Here is a 17,496-nt window from a genome sequence, read left to right on the forward strand (position 1 = left end):
TTTTTTCTGTTCTATCTTTATTTTGAATCAACCGCCATAACCACCAAACCACCACCAAAAACCCTCCACCACCCTCACCTCTCTCCTTCTACGGCCATTCCCGCATCACCTGTGAACCCTGAGCGTCGGGCTGTCTTGGGCTCGTTCAAGCGATACGCACCGAGTCGCGAGTGCAAATAGCGGCCTTTCCGAGGGAAAATTTGGATGAAGAATGCCACACGCCCACTTCTGATCCGTCCAATCAGCAAGCGCGGAGCGGCTTGGCCCCGCCTCCAGGTACGACCATGTGAAATCTAAATATGCAAATTCTAGGATCAGGGGAGGTTCACGCCCCTTTTCCTCCGTCCAATGGGCGAGCGTGGCTCCGCCCCCGAGCTCATCCTGATCCGGAAATTTGCATATGGGTTCCCCTGCCGGCCTATAAAGCGCCAAAGGCAGAGAGTTTTGGGGCAGAGTCAGTTTGGAAGAGTGGCAGAGTGTGGCAGAGTTATGGCAGTCAAGTCGGGTTGGAGAGCGGAGTGGAGTCGGGAGGCGAAGGCGTCAAGGTGGTTTCTGCAGTCGGCTGAGGAGAATTGTGGGAGGAGGCCAAGGAGCTCGGGTCCAAGGCAGGGAAGACGGCGGTCGGCGACGAGGTCGAGGTGGGATCGCTCGTCGCGGGACCCAAGCCAGCCAGCCATTCTCCTCCCCCAGAGCATCAACAATTTCCCCCTTTCCCCCGCGCTGAGATAGTGCAAAAAGGGGGCCCCGTTCCCACCCCACTCCAAGCGGTGCCAACGAAACCCGCGAAGGAGCACAAAGTCGGGGCACCGCCGGGCAGCCACATTTGCGGCTCGTCACGAGGACGCAAGTAGGACCCACCCGGTCTCGCGGACCTGACCGCTCCTTCAGGTCCCGCGCACACATTGGCCTACGGGCCCGTCTGCCCCCTTGCCTATGAGGGTGGCTTCTTTCCTTTGTTTTTGAGTAAATGTGTGTCGGCGCCATCTGTGAAGTAAAACTGTATAAGTGTTGCCGTGTGTTCGCTTATTCAGTCGTAGCTCTGCATTGTTGTTTTTGTTTTAAATCGATATATGTGCATTCTGACTGTTTGACTGTATATGTGTGTTTTTCCTGGGCTGGGTAATAAATGTGTATTATGTTGAATTGTTCCCCGTTTCGCTGCGTCGTTTCCTTCGTTTGAATCTCCATCTTGCTTCACGTAAAGGGTTCGTAGTGGGCTTAATACGCCCGATAATTAATCGGAACCGTCGAGGCCGACGATAACACCGCTCGGTTATCCCGATAGCACGGAACGGACCGCTTAAGCGGTTCGTGTCTGGAGTCGACCTGCGGCGAGGTACGATCGTACGGTTTACCATCCGCGTGGGTACTTAGGTAGGTCGAGTTTGGCGAACAACCCTATCGTACGCGGGTGGCCGATTGGCACGATCGTGGTAAGGTCGAAAGGCCCACCCGTGACTGGCTCCGGGCGATAGTTCCCAGAGGGTCACGACAGAATTGTCCGTTCTGGTGGGCGAGGCGGCCGCCATTCGAGTCGAGCGGCCGATCGCACGCCGGCGGTCGCGAATTCGCAACAATATATATCATATAAAACTCTTTCTAACCACTGACTCACTCACTCACTGAGTGATATTAAAGATCAGTATCTTCCGGGTGAGATAGAAAGCTGAAATTTTGCGTGCTGATGGACATCGAAGCCGGTACACAAAAAATGAAAATATAAATAAATGTGGGGGAAAAAATTAAAATAAGTAAATTAATAAATGCAGGTGAGCAACACAAAACAATGGAGAAGAACGGTAAGTTTGTGTGCCGACGGACTTCGAAGCCATCAACAACATCGACGGACATCAACTGGAAAAAAAATCACAGAACCTTCGGAAAGCATCTGAAAATGAAAATATAAATAAATGAAAATAAATTAATGAAAATAAATTAATGAAAAATCAAATGCAAGTGAGCGACCCGATACAATGTGGAAGCACGGTTAGTATGTTTACACAATGTGTGAGCACACCCCGGTGGTATATACATATATTCGTTATATTTTAATTTTCTCCCACACTCAAAACACGACACAAGACTTCCTCCCAGAGCGCTTTGCACATTTATCTCTGTCCCTCGTTCCACTTATCTTCATGACGAGTATGACTTACCAATCCGAGTCTGACTCATCCTTGTATAAACAACACAATCATTGGCTGAATCTTCCCAGAATGCCTCTTGTCCAGCTCATAACTCCTTCATTGCTTTGTCCTTCCCTCCTAAACCCACCCACACAAACACTGTGACTGTGATCATCAATTCCCCTCCAACCTTGGCCTTCCCTTTGCTCTGCATTCATACGTCAGCTCCTCTCCCACAGACGACCTCCCAGATGTCTTCGAGATCTCCAGCTCTGGAGGATCTAGAGATTGGAACAAAAGAAAAGAAGAAGAAGGTTTCTGCATTCATAACACTGAACAGTTCAAGCTGCATTGAATTGAATGAGTCATGGTGTCACACATCACACTTACACTCAACTTGCAAAGCAAAGTTTGTCTGCAGCGTGCCGGTCAGGTGACTCGCAATACACGACACGTGACGTCCATCATCCCGACGATTAACCAGGATTCTGACAGTGTTTCTGACATTGCCCTTCATATCGAGGAGATGGGTCGTCCCATCTGGAGATACAGCAAGTAAGTGGAAACCAAAATAAGGAAATGAGACATTATGGCAACCATCAGAAACTAACGACATCCAAGATCAACCAACAGGGAAATGAATAGCTCACAAAGAAGCTGCCCGTCTTTTAGCCAATGGATCGTTGCAGGTGGATGGCCTAGATTGCTCGTGCACAAAAATTTGATCGATTCGTTTTCCCCGATTGGCTTCTCAGGGCCACTCACGACTGGCTGACTTGGAGGGACTATGCAAGTGTTCGAGGATGAAAGAGTTTGGAGCAGATGTTGAACATAGGAAAGGTTGGTGGGGAAAAAAAGAGCAAGGCAAATAACAAGGTAAGAGTTTTCCAAACGGTAACCATGTGTTCAGCGATTCAAACACAAAAACATTTTGATGCAATGATGGAGCAACAGAGCTTGCCATTTTGTAATAGCATCACAACAATAGCAAGCAATTAAGTGCATTCGTAAACGAGGCAACGACGTGCTGATTGTCATCCCTCAAGGACCTGCACGTCAGCACTCGAGGCCTCCTGTATCAGAAACATACAGTACAGGACTCAGTCACCAATAAAACAACAAAAAGAGCAATCAGAGATAGCAGACCCTTTCCAAGATCTTGTTTGGTGTGGTGCTTGTGTATGTTGTATGGTGTTTGTGTGCTGGTGTGTTACGTCATAAATAAGAGACATCACTGGAATTGCAACTTTATAACTGCTGGCAGTGATGATCGGTTACCAAGACATCCCGTTTCGATCCAACCCCGCTTTGATCAGACGACCCTGAGTAATCAGAAGGAACGGTGAACAAGAAAAAAGCAAAGATGAAGTCATCAGGAGGAACGTGGATAGGATTCGGGATTCTGCTGATACTTCTCCACCTTCAAACCAATCCAGGTGCAGCCAACTGAACTTCATTCAAAAAGAAAAAAATCAAAAAGCACCCAGATCAACAAAATTTTTACATTTTTTTATAAGGAACAGAATGTGTCGGATTATAATTCAAACAGAATTCGGAGCGTAATTGTTATTCTTGAGAAAAATGCCAGGGGCATCGGAAAGGTCCAGGAGCATGGGATGTGCCATGTGAGTCATTCCACCTCATATCACCGGAGGCCTCCCAGTTGACCCCCCTCAGATTTACTTTAAACGTTCATAAAATAGTTCCCAGTTGTCAAAATGAAGCTGCGTAAAATTTTAGGTCCATAGATTCGGTCAACTCCGAGATATTGAGGGTTGAAAATGTGGTTGTGGGCCTATTTTTATGGTCGTTGCGAGCATCACAAAATCAACGGCTACTTATAAACTCCCACAACTTTTAAAATATTTAAGCTAGAGCCTTGAAATTTTCAGAGATTATTCTTCTATAACTGCTCTGTAAGAAACAAACATAAAACGGAGTATACCTCTATCAATTTTTATGATCTGAATATTTTGAAATCCAGAAAAAAAATGTTGGTTTTGTATGAAGACCCAACTTTGAGACCCCATATATATTTTATTGACCAATCCCAGAAGCCTGAAATTTTTTCAGGTAATAACTGGATGGTCGGAGTATTCAAGTACATGTTTACTTTTCTTAATGAGTCATATATAATACAGTTATGATCCCTCAAAAATTGAAAATTTTCATTTTGCCCCGAAATTCAGGTGAGGATTGCAAATATATGACAAGGTATACCACTTCAAATTGTTCACCATTGGAAAGAGCATATTCAAGTTTACAAAAGTATCAAATATCAAATGTACCTAAAATTTTACGCAGCTTCATTTTGATACCTGGGAACTATTTTATGAAAGTTTAAAGTAAATCTGAGGGAGTCAACTGGGAACATTTTCTTAAATTTGGTGATTTCAGATGGAATGACTCATGTGGCAAACTTTCGAGAAGAAGGGACGTCACATGGCTTGTGGAAAATGTCAGACGATAGAAAAGAAGGGACATTCAAACAATCTCGTGTGCGTGCTGTACTTAACTTCCCTTGTGTTCTGAGGAGGAACCAAGTAATACCCGAGAAAAGTTCATATGGAAACCATTTAAACCCATTTCAGTAGTTGCTCGGATTCAATGGTTGCTCGGAGACAAGAAAGCCGGTAAAAAAAAAACCTTTGTAAAATACCGTTTAAATATTTGAACAACAGTTTCATCCCGAGGTGAGTGGTGTGGTCGTGCTTGTTGGTGGAGATGTTGTATTTAAGGCAAGATGTGCATGATTTAATGTATTATTATTTATCAATAATTCCAGCAATGTGTATGTGTGTCTCTGTGTGTGTGTGTCTGTGTCTGTGACCGCTGTTTCTCGACAACCACTGGTCCGATCTAATTGAAACTTGCCAGGTATATTGCTGGGGACCTGAGTATGTGCCTTTTCAAGGTTTGATATTAATCGGACAAGTGGTTCCCAAGTTATGGGCATTTATTTACCAAACCAATGACAAGACACGTTGCTGCGTAGGTTTTGGCCGATGGGGAAAGGGCACCATTTAGTTACCGTGGCGTAGGAGTGGCAATGGTCAATGGCAGCGAATGTCATGGCAAGCAAAGACAGGGAGGTAAACTTGATTTTAATTTGGATTTTAATTAACTCTGTGTGTGTAAGTATCACAGCAGATGTTACTTCAATGCAAGCGATAATTTGTGGAATGCATGTGAACATTCCGTACGGACACGCACCACTTCCGGATAGTGATGACTTAATGCATTCTAATAATTTCTCGATTTCTTATGTGCATTTATAGATAAACACAATGCCCCAATCCAGTCGTCGTTTACGAGAGCGAAGGAACGGCCTGTGTGGTTGTTTGAATGTTTTTTTTTTGGTTTGCACGTACGGCTACGCATGAACGAGCACGCGAGAGCGAAGGAACGGCTGTGTGGTTGTTTCTGGCACACAGTTTGAAAGTTTTTTCATATATATTTTTTATTTTTTGCACATACGGCCACGCACGTACGGGCACGTACTAGTATTATAGAATGTGTGATGGGAGTTGTGAAGATGTGATGATATATTAAATCCTCGAGTGAGTAAAGTTTGATTCGTGATGTTACATTGATGAGTTGATTGACTGCCTGGACGTTGTGGATCTACTCATGTGGGTAATCCAGTGATGTGGATCCGTGACTGAGGATGTGGATCCGCCGTTTGGAGAGGTGCTGGAGGACAAGGATCGAAACCTCGAGGAAGAACGGTCCCCAGCTGATGATCCGTGCGGTCGGAAACACCATTCATTTGCTTTCAGGCTAAGGTTGTTACTTTAGGTAAGGGAACCGTGTTTTGAGGTTACCATCATTCACAGCAATCCCATAAATTATATTATATTTCAGGAATAGCCGATACTGCACAATTGAGTGTGTGTGTGTGTGTGTGTGTGTGTGTGTGTGTGTGTGTGTGTGTGTGTGTGTGTGTGTGTGTGTGTGTGTGTGTGTGTGTGTGTGTGTGTGTGTTATGGAAGGCATTCATACCCCAAACATTGACACGTGTAGAACCGGTGAGAGTAATTACACCACTGTAATCTGTGCAGGTGTAAATCCCTTGATCCTCCTCTTTTAGGCTCTGGATTGAAATGATGGATCGATGTGGCTGCCATGACACCAACTGGATTCGTGGATCGCTTGTCACTGGGGGATTAAAGAGGTGGGGTTAACGGCATAAAAAATCATCATCTTGTTTAGTTTGGCTGATCCTGAACTCCCTCATTTTATTCTCTCCTGGCCTCTCTTTAATCGAGTCACCTTTCCCTATTTTAGCCCTCCAGCTTAACACAATAAATCAGAGGTAGCATACTTGTATGTAAGTTGTCTAGTCTACTTTGAATATCAAACAGAATATTATTTGAGAGTAAAATATCATCCTGATGTTCTGCAGGTACAGTAGGGTTTGTTATCATGTATTCCACTGACCCATTGAGTCAGAAGATAGATGGTGACTTTCAGGCGTGTAACACACACTTGTCAAACCGACACAGGGCTTGGTCTTCCCATTATAGTGGAAAAGGCTCCAAAGATACCAGAATACCTTTCACAAAGATTAGACCCTGCGTGCTGGTACCCTTACAAAATTCTAAATTCCTACTGCTCAGATTGGGCTGATTTGGCCGACTCGTTTTGCAAAGTGCTTTGAGATATTTAATGTGAATACGCCGATGCGAGCTGGATTGGACAGCAGGATAAAATGCTCTCCAAAGGAGGACACACTCAATAATGCAATCAAAAAACGGGCTCCGGCACACGTGGACGACAGATCAACCCTCGCTCCATTGGCATCTCCCGCGATGACGCTGAGTCTTTGGGCCTCTCACTCTCTCACCGCAGGCAGGTCAGTGGTCTTCCTGTCTTCTGCCGTCTCTTCTCCGGTATCGCCCCCACCTGCTGATATCCCCCACCATATCGCAGGTTATCCAGTCTGGGAATCTTAAGGCGTCAATTTTGCAGAGGCTGTGTGCACACAACCCCCTATCGCTAACTGTGTGGACCTCAAACATCCGGGGTCTCTGCTCCAACCTGGAAGATTGCTCAATCCAGGCCGCTGCCGATAAACTGGACATCATCTCTTTAAGCGGACATCTTCTTCCCACAAGACGTCTCTGACTCCTTTGTGTCTCTCCCTGGCTATCGTATACTCTGGTGTGATCGACCTGAATCCTGTCCTGGCAGCAGATTTGCATGGTGCGTCACAAACTCCATTTCTCATTCTCCATGTGCTGCCCTTACACTTCGCAAACCACAGGAGTACCTCGGGCTACGACTTCCCCTCCGCTCCCACCTCGTGTTCATCTCTGTGTTGTACCATCCACCAAAAAGTGATGACTCCATCTACATCTCTCTCTCTCTTTCAGATGACATGGACCAACTTTTAACCACTCATCCCAACTTTCTCTTCCTCATATGTGATGATTTCAATGATCACCTTGCTAATTGGCTGGGTGCTAATACTTCTCTCACCAGCCATGGCTTTCTGCAAAGGACTTCTGTGACTCCATGAGCTGACTCAATCTGGGAACTTTCCCATCTGGATTTCTCCCAATGGCAAATCTTTGGCACATATGATCATGCGCTTGTGAAGGTCATCATCTTTCTGGCCATTCTTAGAGAAAAGCATCTGCACTGGTGAGTCTGGCAGTTCAATCAGGCAAACTGGCAGGGACTGCAAGCAGCCATCTCTCTTCAGGAATGATCTCCTATATCCACCGCCGTGAGTATGAATTCAACCGAGGAATTCTTCCACAGATACCTGCTCTTTCTTATGCACAGATTCATCCCACCTTGTCTTCAATTATCTTACCCATGCTCCCTCTCTTGGTACTCTAAATCCTGTGATGAGGCAGTTGCCTTCAAACATTTGAATTCTCCACCTGGAAGGCAAATGCAACCGAAGGCAACCCAAGATCATTCCACAAAGTCCTCAACAAGAGTGCATCTACTCTCAGGAGAGCCAGTAAATAACATCTGTCCAATCTCAACAATGAGCTTTCAAACTTGTCTCTATCCTCTTAAACCTGGTGGCACGTTGTCAAGTCTGTCTCTGGTGTTTATCCCCTTCCATCCCGTACCTCATTTCAAATGTCACCATCATCGACACGACTCGTGAGAAGGTCGAATGCCTCAATTCTGTGTTTGCTTCAAAATTTTGTGTTCCTCACTCTTCTGTCTTCTTCTTCTTCTTCTTCTTCTTCTTCTTCTTCTTCTTCTTCTTCTTCTTCTTCTTCTTCTTCTTCTTCTCTTTCTCTCTCTCTCTCTCTCTCTCTCTCTCTCTCTCTCTCTCTCTCTCTCTCTCTCTCTCTCTCTCTGTACCCCCCTTCCCAGTCATTCCCAACTGCTCCTGCACTCTGTATCTTTTGCATCTGAGAAGAGGAAAAAGTTTCTGCCAAGCCCGAACTCTGATCTGCAACTGGACTTTTTGGCAAGCATCAGCTCATGTGCCCGAAAAACCTGCTCTGCTGTTCTTGCACTGCCTTCTCTCCGCCCTTTTCACCCCTTCATTTACCATAGGTCATCCTTCAATCTCCTTGGAAATCGGCCAACATCACTGCACTACATTAAAACAGGTGCAACTCGAGGGGGAGCACTCGGGAGAGTGCAAAACCTCCGCCGCCAATACTGCTGGGTCACTCACGTGAACCTTATATCTTATTAATTAAATATGATGTCAACAGTGCTGAGAGTTATAGTTCTTTTCTCCATTTTTTTTGGGGGGGGGTTAAAAATCACTTAAAACATGTAAAAATGCAAAAAAAAAAAATCGAAATTTTGTTGAAAAAAAAAGTTGCAAAAATTTTTTTTTCTCGAACAATTTTTTTTTTTGGGGGGTTGGAAATCACTTAAAACATGTAGAAATGCAAAAAAAATTCCTTTTTTGGGGGGAGGGGGAACAATTTTTGGGGGGGGGTTGGAAATCACTTAAAACATGTGAAAATGCAAAAAAAAAATTTCTCAATTTTTTTTGGGGGAGTGGAAATCACTTAAAATCTGTAGAAATGCAAAAAAAAAAAAATTTTCTCTAACAATTCTTTTTGGGGGGGGTAACTTTTTTTGGGGGGGGGGTTGGAAATCACTTAAAACATGTAGAAATGCAAAAAAAATCGTCGCAGTTGATGTGAAATCATTCTTTTTCGCCAAAAACCTCATCTCAGATCATCAATTCGGATTCAGACCAGATTATTCCACGTTGGACGTGCTCACCCAACAAGGGATGGAGATGTCAGACATGAGATCAGCGCCGTCTCTCTGGACGGATCTCGAGCTTTCAATACAGTGTGGCATCATGCTCTGCTCTACAAACTCTCTACCTCTGGAATCCAAGGCCAACCCCACTCTTGGATTGCTGACTTGCACTACTTTCATAACCAATGTGTAGCTCTCAATGGAACTCTTATCTTCTCCTCTCCCTGTCAAGGCTGGAGTGCCCCAAGGCAGTGTTCTTGTTCCAATCCTATTCCTAATCTTCATCAATGATCTCTGACTCTGGAAAATCCTCTTTATCATTTTAATGATGGCTCCACCCTCAGCCGTGACATCCCTCATCCTTCAGCCAAACAGACAATATGTCTTTATAACCCTGAGAAATCCTACACACTGTCTCTGTCTCTCTCTCTCTCTCTCTCTCTCTCTCTCTCTCTCTCTCTCTCTCTCTCTCTCTCTCTCTCTCTCTCTCTCTCTCTCTCTCTCTCGCTCTCTCTCTCTCCCTCTCTCTCTCCCTCTCTGTCTCCCTCTCTCTCTCTCTCTCTCTCTCTCTCTCTCTCTCTCTCTCTCTCTCTCTCTCTCTCTCTCTCTCCCTCTCTGTCTCTCTCTCTCTCTCTCTCTCTCTCTCTCTCTCTCTCTCTCTCTCTCTCTCTCTCTCTCTCTCTCTCTCCCACCCCCTCTCTCTCTCTCTCTCTCTCTCTCTCTCTCTCTCTCTCTCTCTCTCTCTCTCTCTCTCTCTCTCTCTCTCTCCCTCTCTGTCTCCCTCTCTCCCTCTCTGTCTCCCTCTCTGTCTCCCTCTCTGTCTCCCTCTCTGTCTCCCTCTCTGTCTCCCTCTCTCCCTCTCTCTCTCCCTCTCTGTCTCCCTCTCTATCTCTCTCTCTCTCTCTCTCTCTCTCTCTCTCTCTCTCTCTCTCTCTCTCTCTCTCTCTCTCTCTCTCTCTCTCTCTCTCTCTCTCTCTCTCTCTCTCTCCATAACAGTTCCACAAATCTACTTTCTCAAAAATCCTCTCAAAGAGGTTCAGTCACTCAAACTCTTGGGTCTCACTCTCAGCCCCCATGCATCACACCTTGCTCAGCTCGACGCCATCGAAACCAAGGCCTTCAATATCATCGCAATCTCTCGCGACGAAGCCGAGTCAATGGGCCGATCAAGTTGACATCACAGATAGGTCGGTGGTCTATATTGAAGCATATGTCTTCAACCGTCTCCTTTCTGGTCTTTCACCCTCTGCCCTCTCTCTCTGTGCATCGACACCCCCCCCCACCCACACCACCCAACCCCCAGGTCCCTGCAGGGCTCAAACGCTCCAATATGCTCACCTCTACTCATTTATTCTTTCTTTTTCTCTCACCTGTGGAAGCACCTTCTACACTCTCTTCGATCTAATCTCATTCTTCCCTCCAGGTCTTCAAGACAGCTGTTCGCCAACATCTCAGGTCATGGTGTAAATCCATGCAAATCCATGATCTTTTCTTCACCCGTTAAAACACTCCCCACCCCTCCCAAAATTTTGCTTGTGCATCCAATATTGTCCACACCTTGCATTCTCCCCCTTCACCTCATCGTTACCTGCATCGCTTGTTTGTCTGTCTCCCTCGATTTTCAACCTCCACCCTGATGATGGCGTTTCCCCTTTGTCCTGCCGTTTCTTTTGTTATGTTGTGTCCTGATCTGTTCTGTGTTCCAGCTATTCACGAGCTGTGACTGTGTGTAAAAAAAAATTCAGAAAAAACACTGCCCGGTGGAGGAGCTGCCCGGTAGATATCCAGTTTTTCATGAAAGGTTTGTAATACTTCCCGACCATTCCTGCTGTGTCGAACACATTCATTTAGCAGATTCCTTTCACTCACTCACCCGTCATGTTTTTGAAAAAGAGAAGTTGGTGTGGTTGCCTCTCCCACGTCAGTATACTCTTTGTATCCTGCGGTGCTTTGCTCCAACAATCGAGCTGAATCGTTCCTCCAACGATCGCAGAACCACCTTTCACTATCAATAAATCACCACCTGAAAGGTGGTGGTGACGGGGAGGATGGCGGTTGAGAGAGATGCAGCACGTTATAATTAACACAGAAATTATCTTTTGTACAACTGATCATGATCAGCATGGAATGAGATGTTTCCAAAGCATCTGGTTTAACAAATCATCGTGATAATTACTCCACAGCATTTCGAAGCACAAATATATCTGCTCCATCAACCATTCAAAGACACTTTACACGATTCACAGTTGCACATCACTGGCCGGTTCCCGGTGCGCGCATGGGATTTTAAATGGGGTCCGGATGGTGGGGCAAAAAATGAAAACGGCGTCCTGTCATCGAGCCGGCAAGCTGGGAGCAGCACCACATTTATTGCCACATCTGATGTAACTTACATGCTCTAATGGTGGTGACTGCCTCTCTGACCCCAATCTCACCCCCTCTCTCCCTCCTATCCCTATCATTCTCTCTGACATCTCTTCCTGTCTCCGACCCTTCTCTCTCGCTCTCTCCTGTCCTCTCCCCTCATTATCTCACCCACCACTCCCCTTCCTCCTCTGTTGAGGGGACTGCAGCATGTATGAATCAGATTCGAAATGAGCCGACCGGAGGCATGCAAAGGTAGCTGCATGTGCGAGCATGCATGCATACAGGTAGGCCTTTAGCAGGTAGATAATGTGGGTTTTAAATGCCCCCCCCTGGTTTTATATATAACCTGGCGTTTTAAAAGAAAATGTTGCTGTTTGGCATGTTTTATTGCCCTTCCCTTTCCCCTTATGCTGCCTTCCCTTTCCTACCCCTCACACGACATTCTCTTCCCCTCACGCTGCCTTCCCTTCACATCACGCTGACTTCCCTCCACCTCCCCTCATGCTTAGCCCCTCCACTCTACACCCCTATGGACATCTCCCAGCAGTTTTCACGTGCTGTTCAACATACCCCATTTTGTGCAATACTGTACCACCTCTCCACCCCATCTCCAAAAGTCCCACTACCAACTGCAAGTTGAGAAGCCCCCAACCCCTCCCCCACCCAACCGTGCTCACCTCCTCCCAAATCCCCTGCCCCTGCCCACGACCCTCCACCCAATCCTCCTCACTCCCACCTCCTCTCCCTGAGTGCATAGCAATGTTTGGTGAGGCGTCGTTTGGTGGGGTCCCACCCAACTCCCTTCCTCGCTCTTTCCCCATTCCTCGCTCCCCCCTTCCTCACCCATGCGAACTCCCCGATGCCTCGTCCCTCCTTGCTCCGCCACCCAATCTCACTCCATGCTCTCCCCTCCCTACTCCCTCTCCTCTTTCCCTCCCCACACCCCTCTCTCATTCCCTCCTCTATCCTTCCCTCCATCCTCTCTTCCTCCCTTTGTGTGTGTGTGTGTGTGTGTGTGTGTGTGTGTGTGTGTGTGTGTGTGTGCGCGCGTGCCCTGGGGCCCTTTCTGCCACCAACGATGAAGAAATCAGTGGTTTTCAACCTTTTTTACACCGACACAAACTCCCAGGTCTTGTATCTCACTCGTGGCACTCGGTGTGTTCAATTCCCCACTTGTATTATCGCCTGAAGAGCATCGCAGCCTCCACGAGTCAAACCATCGGATAAAATACATCATTTCAGGCTTTTATTACCACCAACGGATTCCACCCGAATGAAGATTGGCAAAGTGTGTAATTAACCCGTCACAAGGATTGTGTAACACTGTAACCACCACCAAGGTACATTTCATGGAATTCGAGTCGTGGAACAGTAAGGAAGGAGACGTGAAGCGACGATCGATATGTTGTTCCTGGAATCGGACTCCGACGACACAGAAAGTAAGGATCCCTCGAACAGGTGAACAACCGACTAGGTTAGCGAAACTACTTCCACCTAGACTCGTCAAATCTTCACCAAAATCGAATCATTTCGCTCCGGAAAACGGAATATCACCTCAACATGACCTTAACAACAACAACAACAATAACAATACTATAGCCACAATAACCACCGCTTCAGGGAAAGCTTTTCTAGGCCTGAGGCCTCGAACATACTGCGGCCTTCTCAAGGCCCGTGACCGTTATCGGCCACAACCTCTCGATATATTTATATATATATTTAAAAATCCTTGTTTTACACTGAAGGGAAAACTGAAATGGAAGACATTGGGGGGTGGAGGCCCCAGGACACGTGTCCCTGTTCCCCTCGGGGAAATGAAGGAACTCACCACGAGCACACACGAACAGCAGCATCAGGTGGAGTGTGAGGGAAAACAATACCCTCTCCTTCGATGAGGGTAAAAATCCGAGCCCCATTGTTTGGCAACACGTCCTTGTTCTGGAAGGAGAGAACGACGGGAGCAGAGAACCGGTGAAGAAACCATTAAAAACTCCCAAACCAACACAACAACAAGGAGAAGGAAAACAAATCCACAAACAACACGAGTGGACAACACCAGGTCGTGATGGAAGATGAAACTGTGACTCTCCTCATCCCGGGACGCTTTGGTATCGCCCGCTGCTCCTGATTGGTCAAGGGACGCAGCGTGTGTCGTGTAGGCGGAGTTACTCCGGCAAGCTGCAGATCGAAACGAGCTGTGATTGGTCGAGATAGTGGAGGCGTGGCGATAACCTCTGACGGATGATGACGAGGAAAGACGACGCGTTGTGATTGGTTGAAACGTCGAGGGACGGAAGGAAGGCCTCTCCTCGGATTCACAAACAACACCAAGATGTCTGTTTCATCACATTAATCACTTTACTACGTCATCAATCATAATATTATTTTTCTGCTTGTATCAAAATGTGGAATTTTCTTTTGTTGTTCAACGTTAAAAATCGTCAACATCTTTCTACATTTTAATGATAATTCCTTGAGTTTGCTCGGCGAACGTTCGTGGAATTCACACGTCAGGCGTCATTTATACATTACATACAATTCCTCATCACGATGCCGGCAATAACTCGCCCGTTATTTACGATGGACACAATGGGATCTTCAACGTCCACCAGCTGATGCGCTAATGCTAGCAGACGGTACATCCGGCTTAACCATCCCATCAAAAAGGCAGCGGACACATTTATGCCTCACCCTGCACGTGAAACACCAGGATTACATTTATAGGTTGGTCAGGATTCAAACCCAGACTCAACAGCTCCGAGGTGAGGGTGGGATGCCTCGAGGCTGTTTTATCAGTCCAACGACACATTGGTCTAAAAATACTGAGTATGTAATATTGCACTGAATTTGCATGTACCGAAGGTCATGCTGCTTGTGAGTTTTTGAATATGTTGTGTATTTTGTGCAGAAAAATATCTTTGGCCCACAAATGCCACCAAGCCAATATGCGGAGTCACCGCATGGCACAGATATCAAAAGCATTGATTCTTCCTCGTGTGGCTTCGCTTCATGAAGCTCCCGCGGTCTCGCCCTCACATCTCCGTGCTTCAAACGCGTGTGTTCATCGACTCCCTATTTATCAGAGACCCGGCTTGCTTTCCAGTGTCGCTTCTGCATCACCTTCTCGAGCACCAGCATCACAGCAGCCTGAACTGCTGAACCTGATATCTCTGGAGAGCATGAGTTCACTCTGAGTCGAAGTGGATCGAATCACCAAGGACTGGGATCTTTCAACTTGGTCAGGCAGCTCGGTTGTAATGGTCCATTGTTGGTTTGTGATGCAAAGAAACAGGAAAAAGTCACAGGGGGGTAATCACATCCAAAAAAATACAATTTTTTTTGCATAGATCAAAAAAAATAATCCAATTCCCCCGGGGGTCCCAGGTTGCAACCCCCCTTTTCCCCCGGGGTTCCATGATTTTCAGACCAACACAAACATGGAGATAATTTCCTTTTGGGGGGTGTGGGTGTGGATATTTTGTGGGAGGTTAAGCTTGAAACCATGTCCTAATTCTGAAGTTCTAACACTCAAAATTTGGGGCCTCGAGCAACGGTTCGGCCGTGAAAGAATAACAAACAAACACAAACACTTGAAACTTTATGAATTTTGCTTCATTTGCTTCACACAATCTTCATTTGAAACACGAAAATATTTCCTTCACAAATACCAGTACAAAGCACGACTACGAACCCCAACCCCAACTTATTGTTTGCTTTGATACCAACTCCAAACTATTTGTTTTGAGAAGAACTAACGCACACAAACTTCACGAGTACAAACTATTCGCGGCTTGTCTAATCGCGTTATCAGGCGATGCCACGTCGGAACCTTTCTTCATCTCGTGCGAAACCTTCCAGGTGATTCCGCCAAGTTTCCTGCCAAGGCAGAATGACCGTGTGAAGGTCCACTGTATACTCGAGTTGTTGTGTGTGACAGGGCGAGCGGACCAAGTTTCCCATGATTAAGTACTTCATTCCAGGATTCAAATGGGGGGGACATGAGCAAGTAATTTGCCAGGTGCGCAAAAAAATATAGCTGTCCTTGCCACGTTGGAACAATTCCCCAACACTCTTGAACACGTCCAGCAGCAAAACTTCGTAACGAGTCCCCTCGCTGTAAATATTCTCAGCAGACACCTCCACCTGTATCGCTGCAGACACGAACAAAAGTAGCAATGACGAAGGTGACATCATTACCTTCGGCCATTGTGCTGTACAGATCAATGCTGATTATATATATGCAGTTACCGATAACCATTCCTTTCACACAGAATAATATATTCAGTGAATGATTCACAAACTCCATCCACCGAAACGGTGCGTAAACAACTCTCATAGTCTCAACATACAGGACTGTGTAAATATTGTTACGGATCTGGTCGAAGGGGTGAAAGGGAATATATTAGAATAGTTATTTCATCGTGCATGTTCGCATAAGTGTGATGTGATGACTAATGTTTTTTGAATAAAGAGTTGAGGCTCGTGGAAGTAACGAGAACACTGAATGGATCAGGACACAACAGAACTAAAGAAACAGCAAAGAGAGGGGAGAAGCACTGACAATGGGGTTAAAGGACAAAATTGAGGAAGACTTCGACAAATAATAGCTGTGGGGAGGAATGTGGGTTTGGGGAAGACGTACGGGGCAGACAAGATAGATGGAGAGGAAACTTTCAGGAAGAAGAAACTGGAATATTGGAAGGAGGTGGGTTTGGGGGTGGCATTAACAAAGGCAGAAAAGATCATGGTTTTGGATGGGGGATGATCTGAGATGGTGGTGAACAGCTGTCTTGAAGACATGGAGGGAAGAATGGGATTGAAGAGAATGTGGAAGTTGGTTCCACAGGAAGGAAGAAAGGAACGGAGAAGTGGAAGTGAGCAGTGATTCTGGATTTTGGAAGTATCACCAAAAGGGGGTTGATGTTGGACCATGTGTATCCTGCCGAAACCTGAGAACAAAGCACGGAAACAACAGAGGGTGCAACACCAGAAAGGAGGCGATAGAAGACAGAGAGACCACCGACCTGTCTGTGATTGGAAAGTGATAGGCCCGTAGACTTAACTTAGTCGCCAGAGTTTCCAATGATCTTGAAGGCCTTGGTTTCCATGGCGTGAAGCTGAGCAAAGTGCGAGGCAGGAGGGCAAGTCCATAAGGGAGACTAGTACTCCATCAAGCTGCAGACGAAGGCCTTGTCGGTGGATCGGATTCATGAAATAGTGTCGAGCAATGTGTATTATGTTTTTCCCACCAAATGTCTGTTTCCTCGACCACAATCTTACGCCTGACCCATACTGCAACTTCCCGTGTGAATTTTTTTGTTTTTTTTTCCTGACTTGTACATCGATCTATATAATAATATGTCAAGGCATCGAGAGGGGTCCATCCTAATGGAGTTCAAGACTTTTTCCTCGACGGCGCCACCCCTGGTTAACTCCGCAGTCAGACGCAGGATGTCGTCCCACGGCGCAAACCACTCTTCAATTTTCCAATCGTTGTCGTTGTCAACATCCACATCGCTAAGAACGCCAACTTTGCTTCTCAGGGGGTGAGAGGGAGTGCGACTGCACTCACATTACCCACACTGGGCCGACTGTTCGCGTCCCGCAGTCTCCACACCCCGTTAATGTGCTGAGCAACAGTGTCTTATGTCGTAGCGAACTTTGCTTCTCCGGGGAGGGTGTCCGATCTTCCCTTCTCTCCTTTCTATATAATAACATGCGCAGGCTTTTCTGTCTTGGTATTTTTACCAAGGGTTTCTGCTCGTGTGAACATAATTATCCAGGGGAAATATGCTCTCTGGGG

The 17,496-nt window shown here is 46.2% G+C and overlaps 2 protein-coding genes across 7 annotated transcripts in view; both read right to left on the minus strand.

Annotated features, from left to right (window-relative positions):
* Window positions 1-2,059: 2,059 nt before the first annotated feature.
* Window positions 2,060-17,496, minus strand: part of LOC147007367 (cell adhesion molecule 3-like) — a 46,710-nt gene continuing 31,273 nt past the window's right edge. The window contains exons 1-7 of one of the 2 annotated variants that reach the window (XM_085867259.1): window positions 13,750-13,985; window positions 13,522-13,631; window positions 11,200-11,349; window positions 6,129-6,284; window positions 2,777-2,911; window positions 2,517-2,666; window positions 2,060-2,407 (exon numbers count right to left, since the gene is read on the minus strand). In XM_085867259.1, the coding sequence (XP_085723385.1) occupies window positions 2,301-2,407; window positions 2,517-2,666; window positions 2,777-2,911; window positions 6,129-6,284; window positions 11,200-11,349; window positions 13,522-13,609 (786 nt within the window). In that variant the 5' untranslated portion in view covers window positions 13,610-13,631; window positions 13,750-13,985 and the 3' untranslated portion in view covers window positions 2,060-2,300. Of the gene's footprint in view, window positions 2,408-2,516; window positions 2,667-2,776; window positions 2,912-6,128; window positions 6,285-11,199; window positions 11,350-13,521; window positions 13,632-13,749; window positions 13,986-17,496 lie in introns of those variants that run through there. The other variant, XM_085867260.1, reaches the window with a different exon arrangement.
* LOC147007368 (netrin-1-like) overlaps window positions 15,279-17,496 on the minus strand; it is a 42,245-nt gene continuing 40,027 nt past the window's right edge. For 4 of the 5 annotated variants that reach the window (XM_085867254.1, XM_085867256.1, XM_085867255.1 and 1 more), the window contains one exon: window positions 15,279-15,844. In XM_085867254.1, coding sequence (XP_085723380.1) covers window positions 15,501-15,844 — 344 coding nt within the window. In that variant the 3' untranslated portion in view covers window positions 15,279-15,500. The remainder of the gene's footprint in view (window positions 15,845-17,496) is intronic. The other variant, XM_085867257.1, reaches the window with a different exon arrangement.

Source organism: Eptatretus burgeri, unplaced genomic scaffold (assembly GCF_056783735.1).
Source record: "Eptatretus burgeri isolate ZD-2024b unplaced genomic scaffold, Ebu_testis_v1 Ebu_testis_scaffold_247, whole genome shotgun sequence".
Lineage (NCBI taxonomy): Eukaryota > Metazoa > Chordata > Myxini > Myxiniformes > Myxinidae > Eptatretus > Eptatretus burgeri.